The following is a 21251-nucleotide window of genomic DNA, read 5'->3' on the forward strand; positions in this document are numbered from 1 at the left end:
TTGTAGCTACGACAGATACATCGATGAATGCCCTAGCAGACTGGTGCGGTGTATTGGCTGCTGAAGCTGTCTAGTATCTGAAGTTTCTTGTCTTTGTAGGCTTATCGCATTTCCACGCTAGCGAAGTGAATAGCAGTCACATCATAATGGGTAAACTGTATCTTGGTATGGGATATTATTCACAAGGTCAGGCTACAGAAGGTTTATACGGCAAAAATCGATAGCTAGTCACTTATTGAACAGTCATCGAATCCTGCCCAGAGAGTCTATTACATACGAATATATGTATGGATTGGTCTTCCCATCTAAATCTCCATGTTAATTGGCATGCCCACGGAAGAGGCTTGGCAATACTCCATACTTCTATTAGTGGGACTCACTCCGCAATAAGCTGTCATATTGGTTTTGACTCGACCTGTTAATGGACTTTTTCAAGTGGGAAGTTTCTGCAACTTTGGAAAAAAAGATATATAGTCATCGAGCAATAATTCTAGTAATAGTCCCGATAGAAGCACCCAACAATGCTGTTATTAGCTTTGGATAATCCAGGTAAACCAGTCAACTATAAATTAGAACTGGACATCGATCCAGAAAGTTCCGATTTCAGTGGGTCTGTCGATATAACTTTCCACATCGAGAAAGGCACCATTTTTAATGAAGTAAAACTGCATGCAGGTGATTTATCCATCGTTAGTGCCTCTATTACCAATGAGAATAGCACTTACGAAGCTAAATTAGATGTTTCCTACGATACCACCCAACAATTGGCAATTTTCAGAAACCATGGTGGTAATACTCTCTCACTAACAGAATGTCAGATTTATCGTTTGAAGCTAGGTTACACAGGTAAGATTAACGATATTGCCTCTCCTGGAGATAAAACAGTGGGCGTTTTCAAGGCAAGACATCCCGATAATAAAGGTTATATTATTGCTACACATTGTCAACCATCTTTCGCAAGATTAATTTATCCATGTGTCGATGAGCCCTCTGTTAAGACCACTTTCGAATTGTCCATTATATCATCAGCAACCATGAAGGCTGTCTCAGCTGCAAGTATTGACGTCATCGAAGATATAGGTAGTGGCAAAGTTAAGACTATTTTCAGAAAGACTCCCCTACTGACGACATCATTATTCGGGTTTACACTTGGTGCATTTGACACCATAAAGATTGAAATACCAATTACTCAAATTGTCGAAGGTAATGAGGAACAGCAATTCTTCCCAGTAATCATGAATTCTCCGATGAATGTCAGTCTTACTTCTTTTGCCATTGAAACGGTCAAAACTTACCTACCAATCTTGGTTAAATACTTCAATAATTTCATTCCTTATTTGGAAAAATTGGATTTTGTTCTTTTACCTTACTTAAATGACATGGTCATGGAAAATTTTGGTATGATCACAGCACATATGAATTTACTTCTATTAGCTGATGATAAGAATGTAGCTTTAAAAAAACAAATGGTCCAAATTATTGTTCACGAATTAGTCCATCAATGGGTTGGTAATTTCATCTCATTTGATTCGTGGGAGTCTCTTTCATTCAATGAATCATTTGCCACATGGCTATCTTACTATTTAATTTCAGAAAATGAGGAAGACTATTTCACTTCAAATGACTATGTTTATGGCGAAATTCAGCCTGCTATGGTTCACGATTCAGGTTTAAATTCACAGAGTATTCGTGACAGCTATTATTCAATTATGAAGCAACTTGATGGGAAGGGATCTGGTACAACCCGTGAACTTTTCAATCCTTACTCTTATTTCAAAGGCGTATCTGTATTAAGATCGTTACAATTGACCACTGGAGAAAGTTTACTTCAAAAGGCCCTGGCTCATCTTTTTACGACTGAAAACATTCCAAGATTTCACAATATGAGTATAAAGCCTATTGATATTTTTAATGAAGTTGGTGCTATGCTAAAATCTGAAAATATTGCTAATTATTTCAGTTCTTGGAATAGATTACCAGGGCTACCAATTCTCTCTGTTACCGCCACGGAAGATGAAAAGACTAAATTGGTTCAACATAGATTCTTCTCAAAAGAGTGTGGTGAAGTCAACGAAACCGATTTCGAAGACGTCCCATACCATATTCCATTGTTTACTTTATTACCAGATGGTAAAAACGATACAAAACATGTTTTATTGACAGATAGGTCATTAAAACTTGATTATAGGATTTTACTTTGTAACAACGATGCACAAGGTTACTATTACGTTTCGTATGAATCAGATTCTTTGTATGCTGGAATTTGTCAAGGTTTACAAAACAAAACAATTTCTTCATTTAATCTATCCAAAATTGTCGAAGACTTGTCTAACTTCATTGGTAATTTAAATCACCAACTACCAATCCATTTCACTGGATTCTTCAAGATATTGAATAGTTTCATTTCGTCTTTCGAATCAATTGACGAAATGGTGAAATCAAATTATAGTATACCATTTTTGAAATGTCTAGCTGTTTTAGAAACGCTGGAAGTGGCAGTTTACAAATCTAAGAGGACAGAGTTACGTGACCAAATCCATAAATTTGGTACTAAGATGTTTAAGAGTTTTATTATCAACAAAATCGATCTTAGGGAGGTACCATCCGACCAGACAACGATTGTATCCAAGATTATTAGATTAACACGTAAGAATCAAAAGACTATCAACATATGTGAACCAATTTACAAGAGCTTATTGAAAAATGTCTCTTCAACGAATAAGTTTCCCGTTGATCTTTTGGAATCCGTGCTAATTGTGATGACCACCACACAAGTTAAGACTGTCAAACAATGGAAGGAACACATGCGCCTTTTGAAAGATTCACATTCCATGAAAGCAGCTTTCTTCAGCAGTCTAGGCTACGTCTCGACAGAAGAACTAGTGACCAAGTTGTTGAATTTCATCGATTCCGATATCAAGGACGTCAACGACGTGACCTTGTCGCTAATTTCCCTCTGCCATTACAACGAGACCCGGAACGTGAACAACTTGATCTGGAAGTGGTTTACGTCAAGTTACAAGCAATGGGCCAACAAATTGCACGATGCACAGTCATTCTCGCAGATTTTTACCATTGTGCTTTCGGCGTTCATAAACGATGCAAAATGGTCCAGCGAAGTGGCAGAACAGTTTAAGGACATCACTGCAGTGGATATCACCACTCTGCTGGACTCCTGGACCCTCGAACAGCAAGCTGGTGCCACAATTCTCAACCAAATCGCCTTCTAATCGAGGCTTTTAAACTGTTTTCTCGATGTTTTTGCGGTCACATGATACGGGTTTCCGTTTCTCGAAATTTGCTGAGAGATCAAACCAAGAATTTATATAAACATGAAAAAAGAAGACACATCACATGGGATCTCCTTTCCACTTTGATTCATTTGTTAAATAGGCTGTATAGAGAACTATATATATATAATTGATTAGTGCAAGAATGGATAAGATCAAGGAAAAGTTACAAAACTTGAAGTTGGAAGCTGAAACATGGCAAGATAAGTATGAAGAATTGAAAGATCAATATAAGGAATTGGAACAAGGTAACACTGAAAAGGAGAATCAGATCAAGTCATTAACTGTCAAGAACGAACAATTGGAAACTGAGGTTGAGAATTTGGAATCTCAATTGGCTGAATCTAAGCAATTAGGTGAAGATTCTACCAATTTACAATCCACTAATGAAAATTTGAACAAGAAGAATGAAACTTTAGAAAATGATTTGGAAGAAACTGATTCCAAATTAAAGGAAACAATTGAAAAGTTGAGAGATGCTGATTTAAGAGTCGAACAATTAGAAAAGAGATTGGTTGCCTTAGAAAATGAAAAGGATCAATTAGAAGAAAAGAACCAAGAATTAGAATCTCAATACTTACAAGCAAAGAACGAATTGGACGAAATCGCCAATTCTTTGGAAAATTTATAAGCCAACGGACTTACCAGTCCAACACGTTTCGTTACTCTAAATTTTCCATATACGTTATTTCCTTTCTGCTCTTAGTTCTGATATCAATATTAGAAAAAGTAAATTACCATTCATAGAAGTATATATAAGACATGACTAAATAACTAAGATAAGCTTTGATTATAATGAACAAGTGGATAGCCAAGTGGTTCAAGATATATTTGAAAAGTTACATAAATCTCATCTTATACCATAGAAATGTGTACCCTGCGAATACTTTTACTTCCACCACGTTTCAAGCATTCAATTTACCTCAATTTGTTCCCATAAATAGAAATCCAAGCCTACAGTCGTACATTGAAGAGTTGATAGATGATCTCCTGAGTAAGCTCAGCCATATATACCGCATCAACATATGTATTAATGATGCTGTTACGAACCTATGTCTGGAGAAATATGTCTTGGATTTTAGTGAATTTAAACATGTGGAGAATGATTCAATGCCAGCAGAAGGTGAAGTCTTCGATGAATTCAGATCTAGTTTAAACAGTTTGATCTCAAAATTGGAGAAATTACGACAGATTAAAGATGGCAGTGTGGTTTTCGAAATTGTGATCAATGCCATCGAATTAGAGCTGGGTCACTCAACTACCTCATTCACTACAGATAAGAAAGAAATGATGGCATTCGATAGAGAAAATAATTGGACCAAATGTCAAGAAGATGAAAACCTACCAAAAGAAGACTACGAAGCAGGTAATTTTCAACCAAAGATAAAGATGACTTCTCTTGTAGGTTGCGATATTGGCCCTTTCATCGTACATAATTTCTACGAGACTTTAATATCAGGCAATGCTATTCTAAGCAGCATATATATGGATAATGATGAATAAGATCATGTAGTTATATTTGCCTCTTTATAAATAAAATTGTCATTAAAAATTATGTAGTTGTACTTAGGTAAAGATTTATATACATTAGATTCGTTCAGGTATTTCACCTTCAATGTCAAATGATTGGCCCACGTCTATGTGACTGTTTTCATCCAAACTGACAAACCTCTTTTGGCTTGGCCTTCTATTGGGTTCGTTGATTTGAACCCATTTATATTCATTACCTTTCTTTATCGGTATAAAATCATCTAAAGATTCAGTTGATACTGTTGTTGGGGTTTTGGATTCAGAATTGTGTTTGTCTTGTTCCTCTCGGAGAGGCTCTAATGTGGAGTCTTTTCTAACTGTTGAACCTCTATTAGGTACTACATTGTTTTCATTGGTACTTCTGTCCATAAAAACTGAGTCTCTCAATCCCAAAGATGATTTTCTAGGGTCCTTTGGTAGTTCTTGGTTGTTCTTAATTTCTGTGTTCAAAAATTCAGCTGTACTAACTGTATTCAATGAGAACGAACTGTCTCTTTTGTCCATATTATTATCTGGATTGAATCTCCATGATTTACGTGTTAGTGCTTCAGAATCAATATAGATTGAAGATGAGCCATCTCTTAGAGTGAACTCTGTGTTTCTTTTTTGCCTGTCTCCTGAGTTGGGTAGCAATGCCTCGTTATTATCCTCTGAATATAGATCATTGTATATTTGACTGGATGCCTTCTTTTCCCTGAGGGTAGATGCGTCAGATTCAGATGATGAGGATTCGTCTAATTTGATGGCATTTAGCATATTAATATTTTTGCCTTCACCGTCATCAGTGTCAGAGTCATCAAATGGATTGTTTACTGGAGTTATTGTAGGATTGCCCAACGATGGATTAGCAACATTCTTTTCTTTGTCTTCATCTTTTCTATTTTGTTTCCTAGTTCGCCAAAGAAGTATTAATATTATTAAGATTATAATTACGCCAACAGGGATCGCCACACCACAGGCAATTGCAATTGTCTTTTTGTTATTTTTCTTGGTTGATATGCCAGATACCGTACCAGAAGCTGTCGCAGAAGCACTTGATGAACGTGTAGCGGAAGTGGCACCATTGGAACTTGAAATTGTTGAACTACTTGCCGAGGTATGGGATAACGTATGGTTTGTAGTAGAATTTGTACTGTTTTTACTGGCAATAGCGTTCATACCAATTATTTGAAAATCAAGTTCTTGACTTTTGGACCCTTTGCTAGCAATGAGACCAACATTTAGTTGCTCGAGATCTGAAGGTGTTTCACCTTGCATAGTTAAATTTGATGACATAAAAGACAACCAACTGTGAGATTGAGATGTGTTTGTAAAAGTAATACTGACATTTGTATCAGAGAAATCTGTGAATTGTGATGGTAAAAAAGTGTATTCAAACCATTCACCTCTGGTTGCATTGATGTTTGGCAGAGAAGAAACGGCAAAAAGGTCGCTGGTTGATTCAACCTCAAAATTTAAGTAAATGACGTCCTCGTATATGTCATAGACAGCCACGCTAAAATTTCCTGTTGAAGAATCATTAGCCATAGTACCAGATAAAGTGGTATTATTCAAAGTAACCCAGGACGGAGCATCCAACAACTCAATGGAGCCCAGCCCAGTTGAGTTAATGGCAACATCATCCAAGTAAACATAGTTTAAGGGAATATCATAGTCGAAAGAACCGGAATCTGTGACGTTGATCAATATGGTGTTTTGAATGGAAGTCGTTAGTTGATGTCCACCGACTATCAATTGGAATTCTACCTCACAACTTGAATAACCTTCTATTTCCGATGCAATCAAAACTAATGGATAATACATTTCTGGTGCAATATCTGAATTAACAACTGGCGCTGTACCGCTGAATTTCAAAGTGGTTGCATCGAAGGAAAGCCAGTTTGGTAAAGGGGCATTGTATTGATATGAACGGCCGTAAATTTCCGTAATAAGAGTATCGTTTGTGAATGTAGACCTATCAAATGTAACGTTGAAGACTTCGTAGGGTGATAAAATTAGCCCATCTTTACCATTGGTATTACCGTAGTTTTTCAAAAGTGCTAGAAGGTTGAAATTACTTGCAATTTCAACACTAGATTGGTTGGAAACTACGAGTTGATAAGTTACGTTCAAAGACTGGGTGTCATCGGGATCTGTACCTTGTAAAGTGAAATTGAAGTAACGTGTAGATTCGTCATTTTCCAGAAATGACGAGGAGGGTGTTCCTGTAAAAGTTCTGCTGGAAGAATCGAATGATAACCAGCTAGGTAGATTGTACGCGTCATAGACAATTTGTACATTTTTGTCTATTTCTGAGAGGTATGTATCATTTGATATTGTGAAACTAAAAGTTTCATCTATTCTAGCGATGGGAGGTAATTGTTTATTGACTGGATAAGCTTCATATGGTTGTGCCATAGAGAGCTTGGCCACTAACAGACATATCAAAAGTGATATGAGACAGTTATGTGATATAATATTCAACATGTACTATTAACGAGGAATATATATATATGTGATGCTAGCGATTGTTATAGCGGGACAGTTATGTTAAAACGAAAGGGAAGGACAGGCTATTTAAAATGACAACACTGGATGTTATATTCTTTGGGTAGTCCTTCTAGAGGGAAAGAAAATTAACCAAACAGGTTCTTCATTTCTTATGTATATATTAAAATAGTTTCTAGACAAAAATAGACGACATTACACTTAGATACGAATCGGGATAATTAAGTGACATTTTCTTACTAGCGGTGGAGGCTAAACGGTACATCAAGCTACGAAATGTCCAGCTGAAAAGGGAAAGAGTACCTGAGTTGATGATGAACCTTAAAGTTTACTCTTTTGAGAATCCTGTAAAGAATTTGTTTCATTCACGCGAAACGCCAAAGATGTTTAATTTTCGTGTTAAAATTGTCAGGAACAAAAAAAAAAGACTCAGTTGACGCGTCAGTCTAAACAGAGTAAAAGTCAAAGAATTTAGTAGTTATTATACAAGATATTTCTATATTTGAATCTTCTTATTATATGGGTAAGTTACTGCTGGGTTTACATGTGTTGTCTGTCTGCAGTTCTTGGTTTGGCACGAATGATATTGTCGACTCTTAATAGGACTTCTGCAGCTTCGGAAGCAGAGCTAACGACGGCTCTTTTCAACTTGAAACTTTCTACGATACCGTTTTCTCTCATGTCTGCGATGGTACCGTTGTCCAAATCCAGGCCGGCGGTGGATATACCATTGTAGATGCTAGATCTTAATTTGGCGACTAATTCACTGCTATCGAAACCAGCATTGTCGGCTAAGATGGTTGGTAATTGTCTCAATGCGCGTGCAAACGATTCGACGGCAAGAGCTCTCTTACCATCAACATTTTGTGCTTCAGTGTCAACGGCTTTCGACATTAGCATTTCAGCGCAACCACCACCTAGAACGGTTCTGGTTTCCTTTGTGGTTTGTGATAAGACGGATAGAGCATCGTGCAACGATCTTTCCGCTTCATCTAATACTTGATCTGTAGCGCCTCTCAATACAATGGTACATGCTTCTCCTGCTTTACAACCACTGAATTTTAAAAAACTGTCTTCACCAATTATCACTTCTTCTATTAAATCACATTCACCTAATTTACATTTTTCTGGATTATCGAAGGTAGAAACGACTTCCCCACCAGTCACAAGGGCTAATCTTTCGACACCTTCAAAATCAGCATGTTCGATGGAATTTATACCTAAATCTGTGAATAATTGTTCAGGATAGTCATAAATTAATTGTCTGTTAATAAAAGTGTTGATACCAAATTTCGAAATCTTATCGATCTTATTTTTCATTTTAATTCTTTCAGCTTTTTCTAATTCTGCTAATTTTGAAGTTGAATCCACTTTAAATTTGGTACCAAAAATTTTAACTTTATCGGTATCTAAAGTAGTATTAGCAATTAAAATTTTGGCATCTTTAACCTTCTTTGGTTGATTGTTACCGAATTTTTTGGCTAAGATGAAACCTTCGTCTAAAAATGAATCTGATAATTTACCACCTAGAATTTTAATAATTTGAATATGTTCCAGGTTGGTAGATCCTTTTAATCTTAAAATAGCATCAGTGGCTAATCTAGCAAAATATTCTTTATCCTGAGATAGAATCTTAGAAGATAAAGTTGTCTTTGCAATGTGAATCAGATCATTTTCAAATTTTGCTTTATCATTAACATTATCTACTGCAGCTTTCTCTAAGGCATGCAATGCCGCCTTAGAGGCAATTCTATAACCTTCAATGATAGTTTGTGGATGTATCTTTGATTGATCAATCAATTTTTCAGCTTCCCTTAAAAGTTCAGCACTCAAGACAGTAACACTCGTGGTACCATCACCAACTTCGTCATCTTGAACTTTACTAATATTAACTAACACTTTTGCCGCAGGATTGTCCAATGGGATGGATTTCAAAATGGTGGCACCATCGTTGGTAACCAAAGCCCTGTCACTAGAAGCACTCTGTAACAATTTATCCATACCTTTAGGACCCAATGTAGTCTTCACTAAGTCTCCGACTGCAATGGCACCGACAAAGGCAGACATACGAGCATTTTCTGCTCTCTCCTCAGTAACTTGATCGCCAAAAACCTGAACACTCATTACGCTCAAAAATCGGTAATTAACTCTTTCAATGCCAATACTAATCAACTACTCTCACAATTATCATCACTGATCAAATTTCAACTTTCTTATGATGAAAGTGCTTATTGAAAAATTTGCCACATTTAAGAGCACGGTCATTTCATACGTACGGTAAACTAACATAACAAGCATATAAGAGATTACGCTAATAGAATCGAACTAATCAGTGGAAATGGGCAAGTTATCATGGCAGTGGCAGCCACTAGACGAGTTCCCCATAAGTATTGCTTATGCTGGCTAGTTGGTGTTTTTTACACATCAAACACGTAAAATTATACAAAGTTAGTGAACTATGTACATATCTATATCACTTCTTTAAATTTCTTTCTTATCATTTAAAATGGCGTTCTTAGTGAACTCGACGGCCTTTGCAATCAATGCTGCCTCGTCATTTTTCATTAACCTTTGAGAAGATAACTCTTTGACTAAATTGACACATTGAGTTAGGTATTCAACAGCATTTTCAAATTGTTCGCCCAAATCTGGGATTGTCTTGTAAGTGCTGAATTCGGTGGCAACCAAGGTAAGCGCATCATTCTTGGCATTCCCATTGTGTAAGTATTTTTGCAAGAAAAATTGAATCATCATTGCCATAATAGTGTTTGGTAACGCTAACTTGAATGGCATCTTGTGAACAATCGAAGTTTTCCAATCGTTGTTGTCAAGAGATAATCTATCAAATTCATTTGAAGTAAGTGATGAAATGATAGTAGCTTCAAATAAATTCTTTAAATTGTCTCTGACATAATCTAAATGTTCTCTAAAGATTAAGGTTTTTTTATCGATTGGACCATGATAATTGCTTGGTTTTTGTTCAACTTGGTACAATGTTAATAAACGGGTTAACAATAGGATGTATGTTGATTCCTGAGGATATGATCGTAGGGTATGATCGGATAATGCAGAACGAACTACAGGTTTTATTTCTTCGGATAATTTCAAAGTATCTAACTTTAAGAAAACTAGGAGTACCAATAACCTTTCATGGAATTTTGAGTCAATCGATAAATCGTTAAACTTTAGTAGTACTTCACCCCATTTTGTTGGTTTCAAAATTCTTTGCGAGAAATTATATTCGAAAAATTCCAATTGAACTAATGATCTTAATAAACTTGTTGATAATAGATCGAAGGAATTAGTCAATTTCTTTTCTAATGGAAGTGAATTGGAAAAGATAGCATCTTCTGAAATGAAATCTTTGGAAATATCTTTCGAATTGTTTAAAATTGTAATAAATTCAGAAATGGAAAATTCATTTTCGTTCAAGTCTGTCTTGACTACTAAATGATTCAATCTATCAAAGATTGATGGGGAAATTCTGTTGGTCAATCCTGTCTTGTTATTTGGAGAAAACCATTTAACTAAATTGATTTGTTTCATTTGGAAATATCTATTGATCGGTTGGGTTAATAGATTAATTTCTTTATTTTTAAAAGCTTCAACTGATTTTGAAATTAATTCCCTGTAAGAATTTGAAGAACCACCATCCAATGGTGGTTCTTCTGGATATACACCGGTGGTGATTGCATCGAACAAATTACCTGTTGCAAGACCAAGGGATCTATAGAAATAGTATTCGGCCGGTAATTTTTGAGTAATAACATCGTGAATGTCATTGGGAATTGCCATGTTTTTAGCACTGTCACCAATAGTGGCAGAGGTTGTTGTGGTACTTTCTGATGCCACAGACAAGGATTCCATTTTTTTTTCAATTGGTGAATCGCTATTAGAACGGCTGGACGATACTGAATTTGAAGAAAGAGATGATTTACGGCTTTCTAGAGACTGTTCAATAGAATCGGCTTCCGCCAAATATACTTCGACTCTCCCATTATCATGCATTACAGGCATGTATCTTAAAGATGCGATACCCTTGTGATATTTTTCTACGTAATTTGAAGATGAATTATCAGCACCATTGTCCAGTTGATTTGAAAATTGGTAAGCATAAAAATTAGTTCCTGTATTTAAAACCATTTCTAACGCAATCTCGAAGACCTTTGAATTTGGGTATATTTGCAAAGGTGGTAAAGTATAAGGTTGTAAATCATTACCTACAGCCATTGCGATATCAATAAATTCTTCATGATTCAAATGGAATTCTTTTAATACTCTTGATCTATCAATAAATCTGAAATCTTTATTTGGAAATTCCATTCCGAGAATGAATTTGTCAACATTTTTCAGCATCAAACAATCTGTCGGACCATAAATTGCATCGATGTAACCCTTTGATAGGAGATAGGATAATTGAGACCATGATGTGAATGGTGCGACTTGATAGGTGATATCATGCTCGATAAAATAGTCAATTAAATTTGCCTGGTATCTTTTTGATTCCATGATCGTATTATATCTGAATGGTTCCTGTGGTTGTAGAGGTTGATCGATGTAGGAATTTTGATTGCTGGTCATTAAATTACTCCATTGGGTCCATGCCTTGTGCCTTTGAAACAACATCAACTCTTTGTTAGTCTTTGAGGCCTGTGATGAAGCACTAGAATTCCGTGATAAATCGGATGTAGTAGAAGATGCAGCGACTTCATTTGCAGTGGCAGTAAAATAACCTGCTGCGTCCAATTGATTTGCCGTTAAAGATCCGTCAAAAATAAAGACTGGAGTGACTTTGTATTCTTTGAATATTTTAAGATCACTCTCTAAATATAGATTCAAACTTGTTGGGAACCCACCAATGGCATCTAAAAATTGTTCCTTCTTACTCGTCAATAGTCTTGAAACGTAGTGATTTACATCGATACCCAGAGTGGTATTCTTGAGAGCCTCAATTGGGTACGTGCCGACGAGGCCTCTCTCAAAAAGGTACAGTTCCAACGATTTAATTGGCATTTTCTATCCTCGAAAAATAGCGATAGTGTTCCTTTTCTCCAAAAGAAACCTGAAACGAATATAAAATTGAAAAACTGCCTGAAATTAGCGTCACTTGACGGGATAGGACTCTATACACGATTGTGGGGCTGTCTGTAACTTGGCTCCTTTTTTAGTTTTTCTATCTTCAAATACAGTGAAACGAACCCTCGAACTGCAGCGAAAAAGAGAATCAGAAGAGCACAACCAAATAAAGGATCAATTCAATCAATCCAACAAGTACAGCAGCAATAGAGGTGTCCTTGAACAATCCTTTCCACAACACTTGACGACTGATTAATTCGACTGGCCAATGTCTCTTTTTTTATTATTTTCCAGTACCAAAAAAAAAAAAAAAATTAGAGCTTTGTATCGTATTGCACGAGTATCACGTTTTTTGGCAAAATGTAACACATTTTCATTCTACGTGTCAAGTTAAATAACTATTGATGCTTGCATATATAGGTATATTTATATATAGTAGGACTGTGTTTTTGCTTAGCTATCGTTTGTGTGGTTGAGGAAATTTTGGTCTGATAGTTTCCTGTGTTCAATTGAGGCGTGTACGTTTTAAACTCGTGAAACGATATGAGATTAGGGAATCAGATTTCTGTGATACTAGCACTACTAAGTGTGTGGTTTTCCGTTGTAACTGCTGCTGTACAGGAAAGTCTTCTCCAGGAAGCCCAGAAGAACTCGAATAAAGTGATTACTTTGACAAATGAGAACTATCAGAATGTCCTGGGGGGGCCTCGTGACAGTTATATCCTGGCTCTATTGACTTCGACGGCTCCTGAAGTTAACTGTGTAACCTGTATTGAATTAGAGTCTGAGTACAAGACAATTGCCAATTCATGGTTTGCAGACCACCCAGACGGTGTCTCAGGCTCGAAATCGTTGTACTTTGCCAAGGCTAATATTGAAACAACTCAATTTATCTTGGATGTATTCACTGTATTGGGAATAGAGCAAGTTCCTCGTCTTTTACTATTCAGCCCTGGTGGAGATATTAAGGATTTCGAGCTACTTGACATCCCGCTAGCGAGTGGTATGGAGCGTGTATTCTCTATCATTACAGCTGTCAAAAGTCAAACTGGAATCAATGACTACTTTATTCATGAACCCATCGATTGGTCATCATTCTTTATTACTGGTTTTACTACTTTCGCTGTCATCTTCTTACTCAGGAAAAACCAAAAGATAGCTGTCAGTTTTTTAACGTCAAGAATCACTTGGGCTTTAATTTCTGTAGCTTTCATTATCTTAATGCTCGGTGGATCTATGTTCAATAAAATGAGAGGCCAACCATTAGCAGGTCAAGGTAAAAATGGTGAAATAGTATACTTCCTTGCAGGTGACTTCCAGAATCAATTTGCTATTGAAACTCAAGTTATCGTGGTTCTCTACGGTATCTTAACATCAGTCGTCGTCTTTTTGGTCCTTGCCGTCCCAAAAATCAGTTCGTATTATTCCAACAGTGCTCGTCGTACTACCGTCGTCGCATTAGCTGCTATCAGTTCCACTATTATCCTCTACATGTTTTTTTCTGCTCTAACTGGTATCTTCAAAATTAAAAGTGCCAGTTATCCTTTCACTTTGATGAAATTGACATCTTTTTTCAGTTAATAGATTTATAAAACTATATACTTTTATTAAAAAAATGACTTGGTTGTAAAGAGAAACTCGAAACACTTTTGTATACTAATATTAGTTTCTTCTTATACTGATTCTTTTTATACTATCATTAAATTAAATAAAAGAGAGAAAAAAAGTCATTATATAATTTGCAACATGTTAAATATTATGTAGATGAGAAAATGGATCTACCATTCAAACTTTATTCACAGCAGAATGTAATGCTGCTGCTTAAGCTGATTTTTTATTTCCACCCTTTCTACCAAAGACTCCCTTACCAACACCTTTACCGATCTTACCAATCGTGCCAAAGCCTGTGTCAATAACTTTTCCACCGGCATTAACAATCGTACCACCGGCTTTCAAACCAGATCCAATACCTTTCGATGCAAGATCACCGGCTTTAGTTTCTTTCTTGTTAACATTTATCACATACTTTGGTTCAAATTTAAATTCTAGGTGTATGATACCCGCATCTTTACCTTGTTCGTTGATGACAGGAACATCAAGCTCCGTCGTTTCGTGAGGCTTCACTTGAGATAATTTCACCTCGGCCCAACCCAACAGATCATCTGCGGATGTAGCATCCCAATCCATTACTTTGATATGTAAAGTATCATTCACACGATTCTTAATAGAAATCACACCAGTTTCATTCCACACTGGATTCAATGTCTTCTTCTCAATATGAGTTTTGAATGCCTTATCTTCAGACTCGTTGACGTAGAATTTCAAGTACGGATCAGAGAACCCATTTGTATCCGCAGCATCTAAACCTTCCGCACTCTTCGCAAGGACTGTTAAATCACCTTCATTCGACATTAAATCGGATTGTGGTAATTCTTCAACGTTCAGTGGGAACCAAGAAATTTGCACCATAATTTTTCCGATGCCCTCACCTGCCATATTAATTATCGATGGCTTATAGTAGCAGGATTTTACGAGATCTAATGTGTGTATTTTGACCTCACAAAATGCATCTTCTACTCTACTAGCATTCTTGTGCTTAGTCACTCTGAAAATAGTCTCAGATACATCTAACTCTTTGATAACAACATCACCTGTCCAACCAGTCTTAACGATCCTTGTAGGAATTTTTGGACTCGTGAAACGGGGATACCCATTCGAATCAAAAAACGCCTGTACATAGAGACCAGCTTGTGGCAGCTCACCGTCTAGTACTGTAACAGCTAGAACACCGGACTTATACGTTAATAACTCGTTCAAATCCATCTTAATTTTGTTACTGTAAAGAAATTCAAGTTCTTGCAACTCCATTTTTTCTTCCTCATACTTTTGTCTTGCTTCAGTACTTAATTTCTTTTCATCAATTCCAGCTTTACGCTTTTCAAAATCTATTTTCCTTTCCTGTACTTTCTTAGAATCTTGAATTTCTTCAAGTGACATCACTGGATGAACAGGGTAGAAGGAAAGATAGTAAGATAGTTCGCCCATTGGACCTTTCTTGGTAATCAAACGACCGTATTGTTGTGATTTGTTGATATGTTCTACATATCTATCTTTATTATCCTTCTTAAAGTATTCTTGAATCTTAAGATCAAACTTACCTACGGAACGATCCTTATTTATAGTTTCAACATCCATAACTTCTAAAGTTAACCTTTGATTGGGAGATGTTACTGCAACATATATTGGTTGGTTCCAGACTGGATTCAATGTTTGAGGCTGCTCAACAGTTCTACCTCTGGATATACCATTAACGAGAACTTTAGCATAAGGATCGATTTTACCAATTTTCTCCAAATTCTTCAAACCAGTAGCCTTTGATAGATATACTCTCATGACACCAATTGGAGGAGTGTAAGCAATTGCATTGGAACCAATGTCTAGAGCTACAGGCTTCCAATATGTGGTAATTTTCAATTGTGCCTTGCTGTCCCCCTTTACTGGTATAAGTTTATTATCAACCTCTGTTCTATCGATTAAGTCACTCAATGACTGAACTGTAGAACCAACAATTTCGTCTGTCTTGGAATCTTTGATAATAAATCTATATCTAGTTAGACGACGATCAGAAATGACAGCTTCATATTGTTCGTTAAACTTGAAGATATCTTCATCGGTAGCCACTTTACCTGTGGTTAGAACACGTTTAGCATTCATGTACAAATCGACATAGTAAGATTGTTTCTTGCCAGTTTCATTGACACCATCAATTTCTTCGATAATGACTTTTGCAATCCCTGTATTCAAGTCTGGTAATTCTTCAACAATGCCATTTGGTAATTTCTTAGCCTGTAAAGTTGGGAAGAATCTTAGATCAAAATTTAAATCACCAATAGGCTTTGAATTTCTCAAGAAATGGCATTTTAAGTCTCTTTGGGTTGTTTCATCGTGTAAGGAGTTTAAATTGTATTCAACTCTACCTATTTGTTTATCTTTCAAGGCTTCACGCTTATCATATAGAGTTATTGTTAATGGGTCGGTAAATGTGCTTAATAAAAGGTACATCGTTTCATTCCAGATGGGATTTAATGTATCTCTGACAATTCTAGTTTTACCGACAGTTTTACCTAAAAATTCGAAAGTTAAGTATGGATCTACAGAAGTATTGAGAATATCCGTCGAACGTTTGATATTCTTGGCATTCTTGATTGTAACTTCCAGAACACCAATGGATAAGTTACTATTTGAAAGTAATTGAGGAATATTAAGTTGTAAAGAAAATGGAGGTAATAGAACAGGGCCCATATATTTTGCTGCCATTCTATCAATCAAAGCGTAAAGACCGGGAATGGATAAGATTTCCCAGTTGAAAACGGAATCTCCTAATAAACAGGCTTTGAAATCAATTTTAGGAACCTCAAGTAATTGGACATTAACGGTTTCTACATGAGGAAATGGAGTCATCAGTTTAAAGCGTACTCTAGTTTGTGCTCTGAAGGCTACGTCACTCACGGATACAGGGATGGTGATGCCGAACATTGTTGCTTTCACCACGACTTTTTGATTGACATAATTTCTCAACTGTTTTGCCGTTGTGTCAGACAAATCATGTGGAGTAAACGAGATTCCCCAATCCATTACGACTACGTCTGAATCAGTGTGTTGGAAAGTCTTAGCCAAGTCAATTCTTGGAGGTTTGATACCTAAGGTGAATTGGTCCAGCCAAACAGCACTAACGAATGTTGGAATATTTTCGTTTGTTGCTAAAACTTCGTTAACTTGTTCTACAACGATTTTTGAAACTGATGGCTCAATAATAGGCCAATATTTATCGAGCAAGCTATTCAACCATTCTAGAGACTCGTAATCATCTTCAACCTTTTGTACGGTGAATTCCTTCTGTACTAAATCTCTTATAGATGCCCTGTATTTTTTAGCATTTGTTCTGTAAAAGATACAAGTTACTAAAACCACGAGGAAAACTGGAGCTAGTGAGAACTTCCAATATCCAAATAGGAATGACAAAAAACCTGCTACAAAGAAAATAGCCACAGAATGGTACCAATCCCCATATAAACTATCTGGGACAATACTGTTAAGAATAGTTTCCCTATTTAAGTCGAGTAACTCATCTTCCGCGGTCAGCACATCTTTCTCCTCCCAGCCACCAATCTGCTGCCATCCAACATAGGAAGCGTCTACGCGCTTTCTATTTACCTTAGTGGTACCAACATGTTCAGCTTTGGCTTCTGAAATGTTTGCACTTGTCTTGGCATGTTTCAAGTGTTGTGGTTCAAGCCCTTCCGCTGTCTTTCCTGATGTGGTTTCCAATTTAACAGCAGTTGTTACTTCCTCCTTTGCAACCATTTTTTTAATAGAATCCTGCTTTTAAGTAAGTTAAATCTTTAGTATCTTTCTTACGTAAAGAGTCACTGTTACCACAATGTTATTTCAATGTGTTTTATAAGACGGTTAGTTTATGGTCTTCCAAGGAGCTTTCCAATTTATTCACTATTTTGTTCACTTATCCCCTTACAGAGATCATCACCTCGCCGTCTCTATAAAATTCTATAGTGCATTCTGGAAAAAAAAAAAAATTCATGCAAGGCCATCACCACTATCGGCCCTTCACTTAATTCGATAAAGCTGTCGTCCAGAAGAGGTTTCGGTGGTTTGCTCATTGAGTAGGTCTGTTTTTGGGAGCATGGCATTTGGTGAGTCATGGTGCGGCCTAATCTCTTTGCAGGCCTTCGAAGATTTTCTTGTAATTTCATCGGAGCTCAGTATTCTCTGTAATCGTAGTTTCAATTAGAAGTGTATTTCGTTGGTTTGTTCTTTATATGTAGCATTACTGGGGTATACTAACTTTTTGGTTTGGTTGGTCATATTTTCTTGTATTTGTAGCGAACTTTATCATATAAGGTAAACTTTTTACTTTTTGTTACAGTCTTAGTTTCATTCAGTGGAAGGGAGCTAAGAGACTGAAATAAAAATAAATTGTTCGGAACATTGGAATCTGATTTGTACGTTGACTACGAAGTATTGTGACGGCGTAATTCGTCTCTTTTTACTAATCAACTCTTTTCGTATCAAGATTTGATATCTCTAAAAAAACGCAGTTACCTAAGTCAGCTATGCAATAGGAACACTACTGGCTGCAAATATTGTTATCACTACTCAATCTACGTCACATATATGGCGTAGAACTCTTGTATATAGAAATTCGCAAGAAATTTGTAATGAGCCACATTTCTCGACAGTTATAACACAGTGCTAACCCCTATTACATGGTACTTCGCATATTACGCATAGCACTGATATTAAAAACATTTGCCAGATAAGAGATTTCATTCAGTGTTAATAAGCTCTCAGAATAAATTGTTTCTCTTTTTTAGAATGCAGATGATAAAATATCTTAGGAGATATGGTGGCTTTTTCAGAATCTAACAATTAGAGACTCCATGGCCAAGCTGGTTAAGGCGTGCGACTGTTAATCGCAAGATCGTGAGTTCAATCCTCACTGGGGTCGATTTGTTTTTTTTTAAATTTTGATTTTTAAACTTCACGTCACCAATATCAAATTGGTTGTCAAGATACCACCATTTTGATTTAATACTCACTAAACGATACCTCTCAACCTATATATATATATATACTACTGATTATACAGATTTATTCTCGTTGATACAGCCACACTATAGAAAGGCGATGACATGAAAAAGTCCGGAAATGAAAATATAAAAAATGCCCTTTGCATCTGCAAATTACGGTGCTATCTTGAACTGATCTTGAAGTACATACCAAGAAGATCAGTATTTTGCCATGCCAACTCATAGCTTACCTCATAATACAGGCGACCTAATTTTGGATAACTGTGATACTTTGGGATTCAACCCACCAAATTCTCGTCAAGTGCTCAGAATTGCTTTAAATCTAAAATACGTTATTGATAATGCTGTGCCCATTATTTATGAAATCGATGAGATAACCAGCGAAAAATCTGAAATTGTGAATGGGAAAGTACTTGAATTTGCTTATCAAGCCTGTGGTGGAGATTCAGGGAATAAATTAAGCTTACAGAAGTATCAAGCAGTATTAATTTTTGCATTGCTAAATTTGGCTAAATGGTACGACACTTTGGCTAATCAAGAATTATCCAACTTTAAACTGTACCAGACCAGGTCTATTGCTACGCAACGATTGTGTCGAATGGTAATTGACAAAGAAGAAAAGCAAAGGTTGCACTTTTTGTTTATGCAATTATTGCTGCGTAGGTATGTCATAAACGAAAATGACAAGGATTCTGAACCAATGAACTCAGTAGAACTAGCGACAGACATGCATTATACACTTGTAATAGGGTCCAGTGGCTTTCAGCGATGTCTCAAATGGCTTTGGAGAGGTTGGATCGTTCAGAGTAGACGTGACCCAACCATGTTTATAAAGGACGACATTGTTTCTTCTCCACATCTATTTGAACACTTCAATCCCAATAGAATTAAAACACCTAAGTACCAAAACATTTTGCAGATTGGTTTTGCAATACTTTTCTTAGTATTATACACTGCTGTTGTTAATGATAAGGGAGGGGTGGAGGTAGAGCCCATTGATCCCTTTGAGCTTTTCTTCTATTTATTCACTACAGGTTATGTTGTTGATGAGCTAGTAAAATTTTATTATATTGGAGCTCCTTATTTCTCATTTTGGAACTGTTACAATAATACATTGTATGGACTTATAATGACATCGATGGTTATAAGATTCATGAGCCTGAATCCCTACAAATTGCTCAACTATTCACCAGAACAACTGGATTCCATATCATATAGAATACTGTCATGTGCAGCACCTCTTGTCTGGTCAAGACTATTACTATATCTAGAGACCGAAAGATTCGTCGGTATTATGCTGGTTGTTTTGAAGCATATGATGGCAGAATCGATAGTTTTCTTTGTTTTATTATTCTTAATCATGATAGGCTTCTTACAGGGCTTTTTAGGGTTAGATTCTGCCGATGGTAAAAGGGAAATTAGTGGGCCAATATTGAGTAACTTATTAATCACTGTTCTGGGGGAAGGTAGTTTCCAAATGTTTGAAAATTTTGCACCACCATATGCAGGTATATTGTATTATACTTATTCCTTTATTGTAACCGTAATTCTACTAAACATACTAATTGCTTTCTATGCAAATGCGTATCAAGTAGTGGTAGATAACGCCGACGATGAGTATATGGCTTTAATGTCTCAAAAAACTTTGAGATTTATCAGAGCGCCTGATGAAGACGTTTATGTGACACCTTTAAATCTAATTGAAGTGCTTTTTATACCTATTATGAGATTACTGCCAAGCTCAAAAAGTTCAGATTTGAGTTCTTTCATTATGACAGTACTCTATTCCCCGATGTTATTGTACGTTTCAATAAAGGAAGTTCGCCAGGCAAGAAGAATCAAATATAACAGAATAAAAAAATTGCCAGACGATGCCAACGAAATTGATACGATATGGGATCTGACTGATGGATTTTTTGATAGTGAAACTAGCAATATATTCTCGTCTAATACCAGTTCAGGCATAGCTGCCACTCAGAACAGAACACAAGAGTCGTTGAGATTACAAAGAGAAGTCGAGCAAACCGATGAACATTTTGCAGTACCCAAAAAATGGTATAAAAAAGTTCGAAAAGCTGTCAATAAATCTATTGTCGAAGAAGAGCAATCAGCTAAAGATGTTTATGAAGAACTCAACCATAAATTTGAGTCTCAAAATAAAGCAATAAAAGAATTATCTGATAAAATAAGTTATCTTACTGAGTTGGTAAAAAATCTGCAAAATTGATGTTATACCAAATTTATAAAATATACTTAATTA

At 36.2% G+C, this 21251-nt stretch overlaps 9 protein-coding genes and 1 non-coding gene across 10 annotated transcripts; 6 read left to right on the forward strand and 4 right to left on the reverse strand.

Moving 5' to 3' along the window:
- Positions 1–521: 521 nt before the first annotated feature.
- TMA108 (Tma108p) lies at positions 522–3230 on the forward strand (the record flags this gene model as incomplete). Its single annotated transcript, XM_003959326.1, has 1 exon — positions 522–3230. The coding sequence occupies one exon, from the start codon at positions 522–524 to the stop codon at positions 3228–3230; it is 2709 nt and encodes a 902-aa protein (XP_003959375.1).
- Positions 3231–3435: 205 nt separating this feature from the next.
- TPM2 (tropomyosin TPM2) lies at positions 3436–3921 on the forward strand (the record flags this gene model as incomplete). Its single annotated transcript, XM_003959327.1, has 1 exon — positions 3436–3921. The coding sequence occupies one exon, from the start codon at positions 3436–3438 to the stop codon at positions 3919–3921; it is 486 nt and encodes a 161-aa protein (XP_003959376.1).
- A 164-nt stretch (positions 3922–4085) lies between these two features.
- Positions 4086–4793, forward strand: REV7 (Rev7p; the record flags this gene model as incomplete). The annotated part of the gene is made up of 1 exon (XM_003959328.1): positions 4086–4793. One exon carries the CDS (start codon positions 4086–4088, stop codon positions 4791–4793), a length of 708 nt encoding a protein of 235 aa, XP_003959377.1.
- Positions 4794–4877: 84 nt separating this feature from the next.
- AXL2 (Axl2p) lies at positions 4878–7286 on the reverse strand (the record flags this gene model as incomplete). Its single annotated transcript, XM_003959329.1, has 1 exon — positions 4878–7286. The coding sequence occupies one exon, from the start codon at positions 7284–7286 to the stop codon at positions 4878–4880; it is 2409 nt and encodes an 802-aa protein (XP_003959378.1).
- Positions 7287–7847: 561 nt separating this feature from the next.
- On the reverse strand, positions 7848–9431 carry CCT2 (chaperonin-containing T-complex subunit CCT2; the record flags this gene model as incomplete). The annotated part of the gene is made up of 1 exon (XM_003959330.1): positions 7848–9431. One exon carries the CDS (start codon positions 9429–9431, stop codon positions 7848–7850), a length of 1584 nt encoding a protein of 527 aa, XP_003959379.1.
- A 357-nt stretch (positions 9432–9788) lies between these two features.
- Positions 9789–12320, reverse strand: MKT1 (Mkt1p; the record flags this gene model as incomplete). Its single annotated transcript, XM_003959331.1, has 1 exon — positions 9789–12320. The coding sequence occupies one exon, from the start codon at positions 12318–12320 to the stop codon at positions 9789–9791; it is 2532 nt and encodes an 843-aa protein (XP_003959380.1).
- Positions 12321–12926: 606 nt separating this feature from the next.
- On the forward strand, positions 12927–13964 carry OST3 (dolichyl-diphosphooligosaccharide--protein glycotransferase OST3; the record flags this gene model as incomplete). Its single annotated transcript, XM_003959332.1, has 1 exon — positions 12927–13964. One exon carries the CDS (start codon positions 12927–12929, stop codon positions 13962–13964), a length of 1038 nt encoding a protein of 345 aa, XP_003959381.1.
- A 240-nt stretch (positions 13965–14204) lies between these two features.
- TCB1 (tricalbin) lies at positions 14205–17747 on the reverse strand (the record flags this gene model as incomplete). The annotated part of the gene is made up of 1 exon (XM_003959333.1): positions 14205–17747. The coding sequence occupies one exon, from the start codon at positions 17745–17747 to the stop codon at positions 14205–14207; it is 3543 nt and encodes a 1180-aa protein (XP_003959382.1).
- Positions 17748–18835: 1088 nt separating this feature from the next.
- KAFR0Jtrna7N lies at positions 18836–18909 on the forward strand. Its single transcript has one exon. It is a non-coding gene; the product is annotated as a tRNA-Asn (tRNA).
- A 293-nt stretch (positions 18910–19202) lies between these two features.
- On the forward strand, positions 19203–21218 carry YVC1 (Yvc1p; the record flags this gene model as incomplete). The annotated part of the gene is made up of 1 exon (XM_003959334.1): positions 19203–21218. One exon carries the CDS (start codon positions 19203–19205, stop codon positions 21216–21218), a length of 2016 nt encoding a protein of 671 aa, XP_003959383.1.
- Between the last annotated feature and the right edge of the window lie 33 nt (positions 21219–21251).

Source organism: Kazachstania africana, chromosome 10 (genome assembly GCF_000304475.1).
Source record: "Kazachstania africana CBS 2517 chromosome 10, complete genome".
Lineage (NCBI taxonomy): Eukaryota > Fungi > Ascomycota > Saccharomycetes > Saccharomycetales > Saccharomycetaceae > Kazachstania > Kazachstania africana.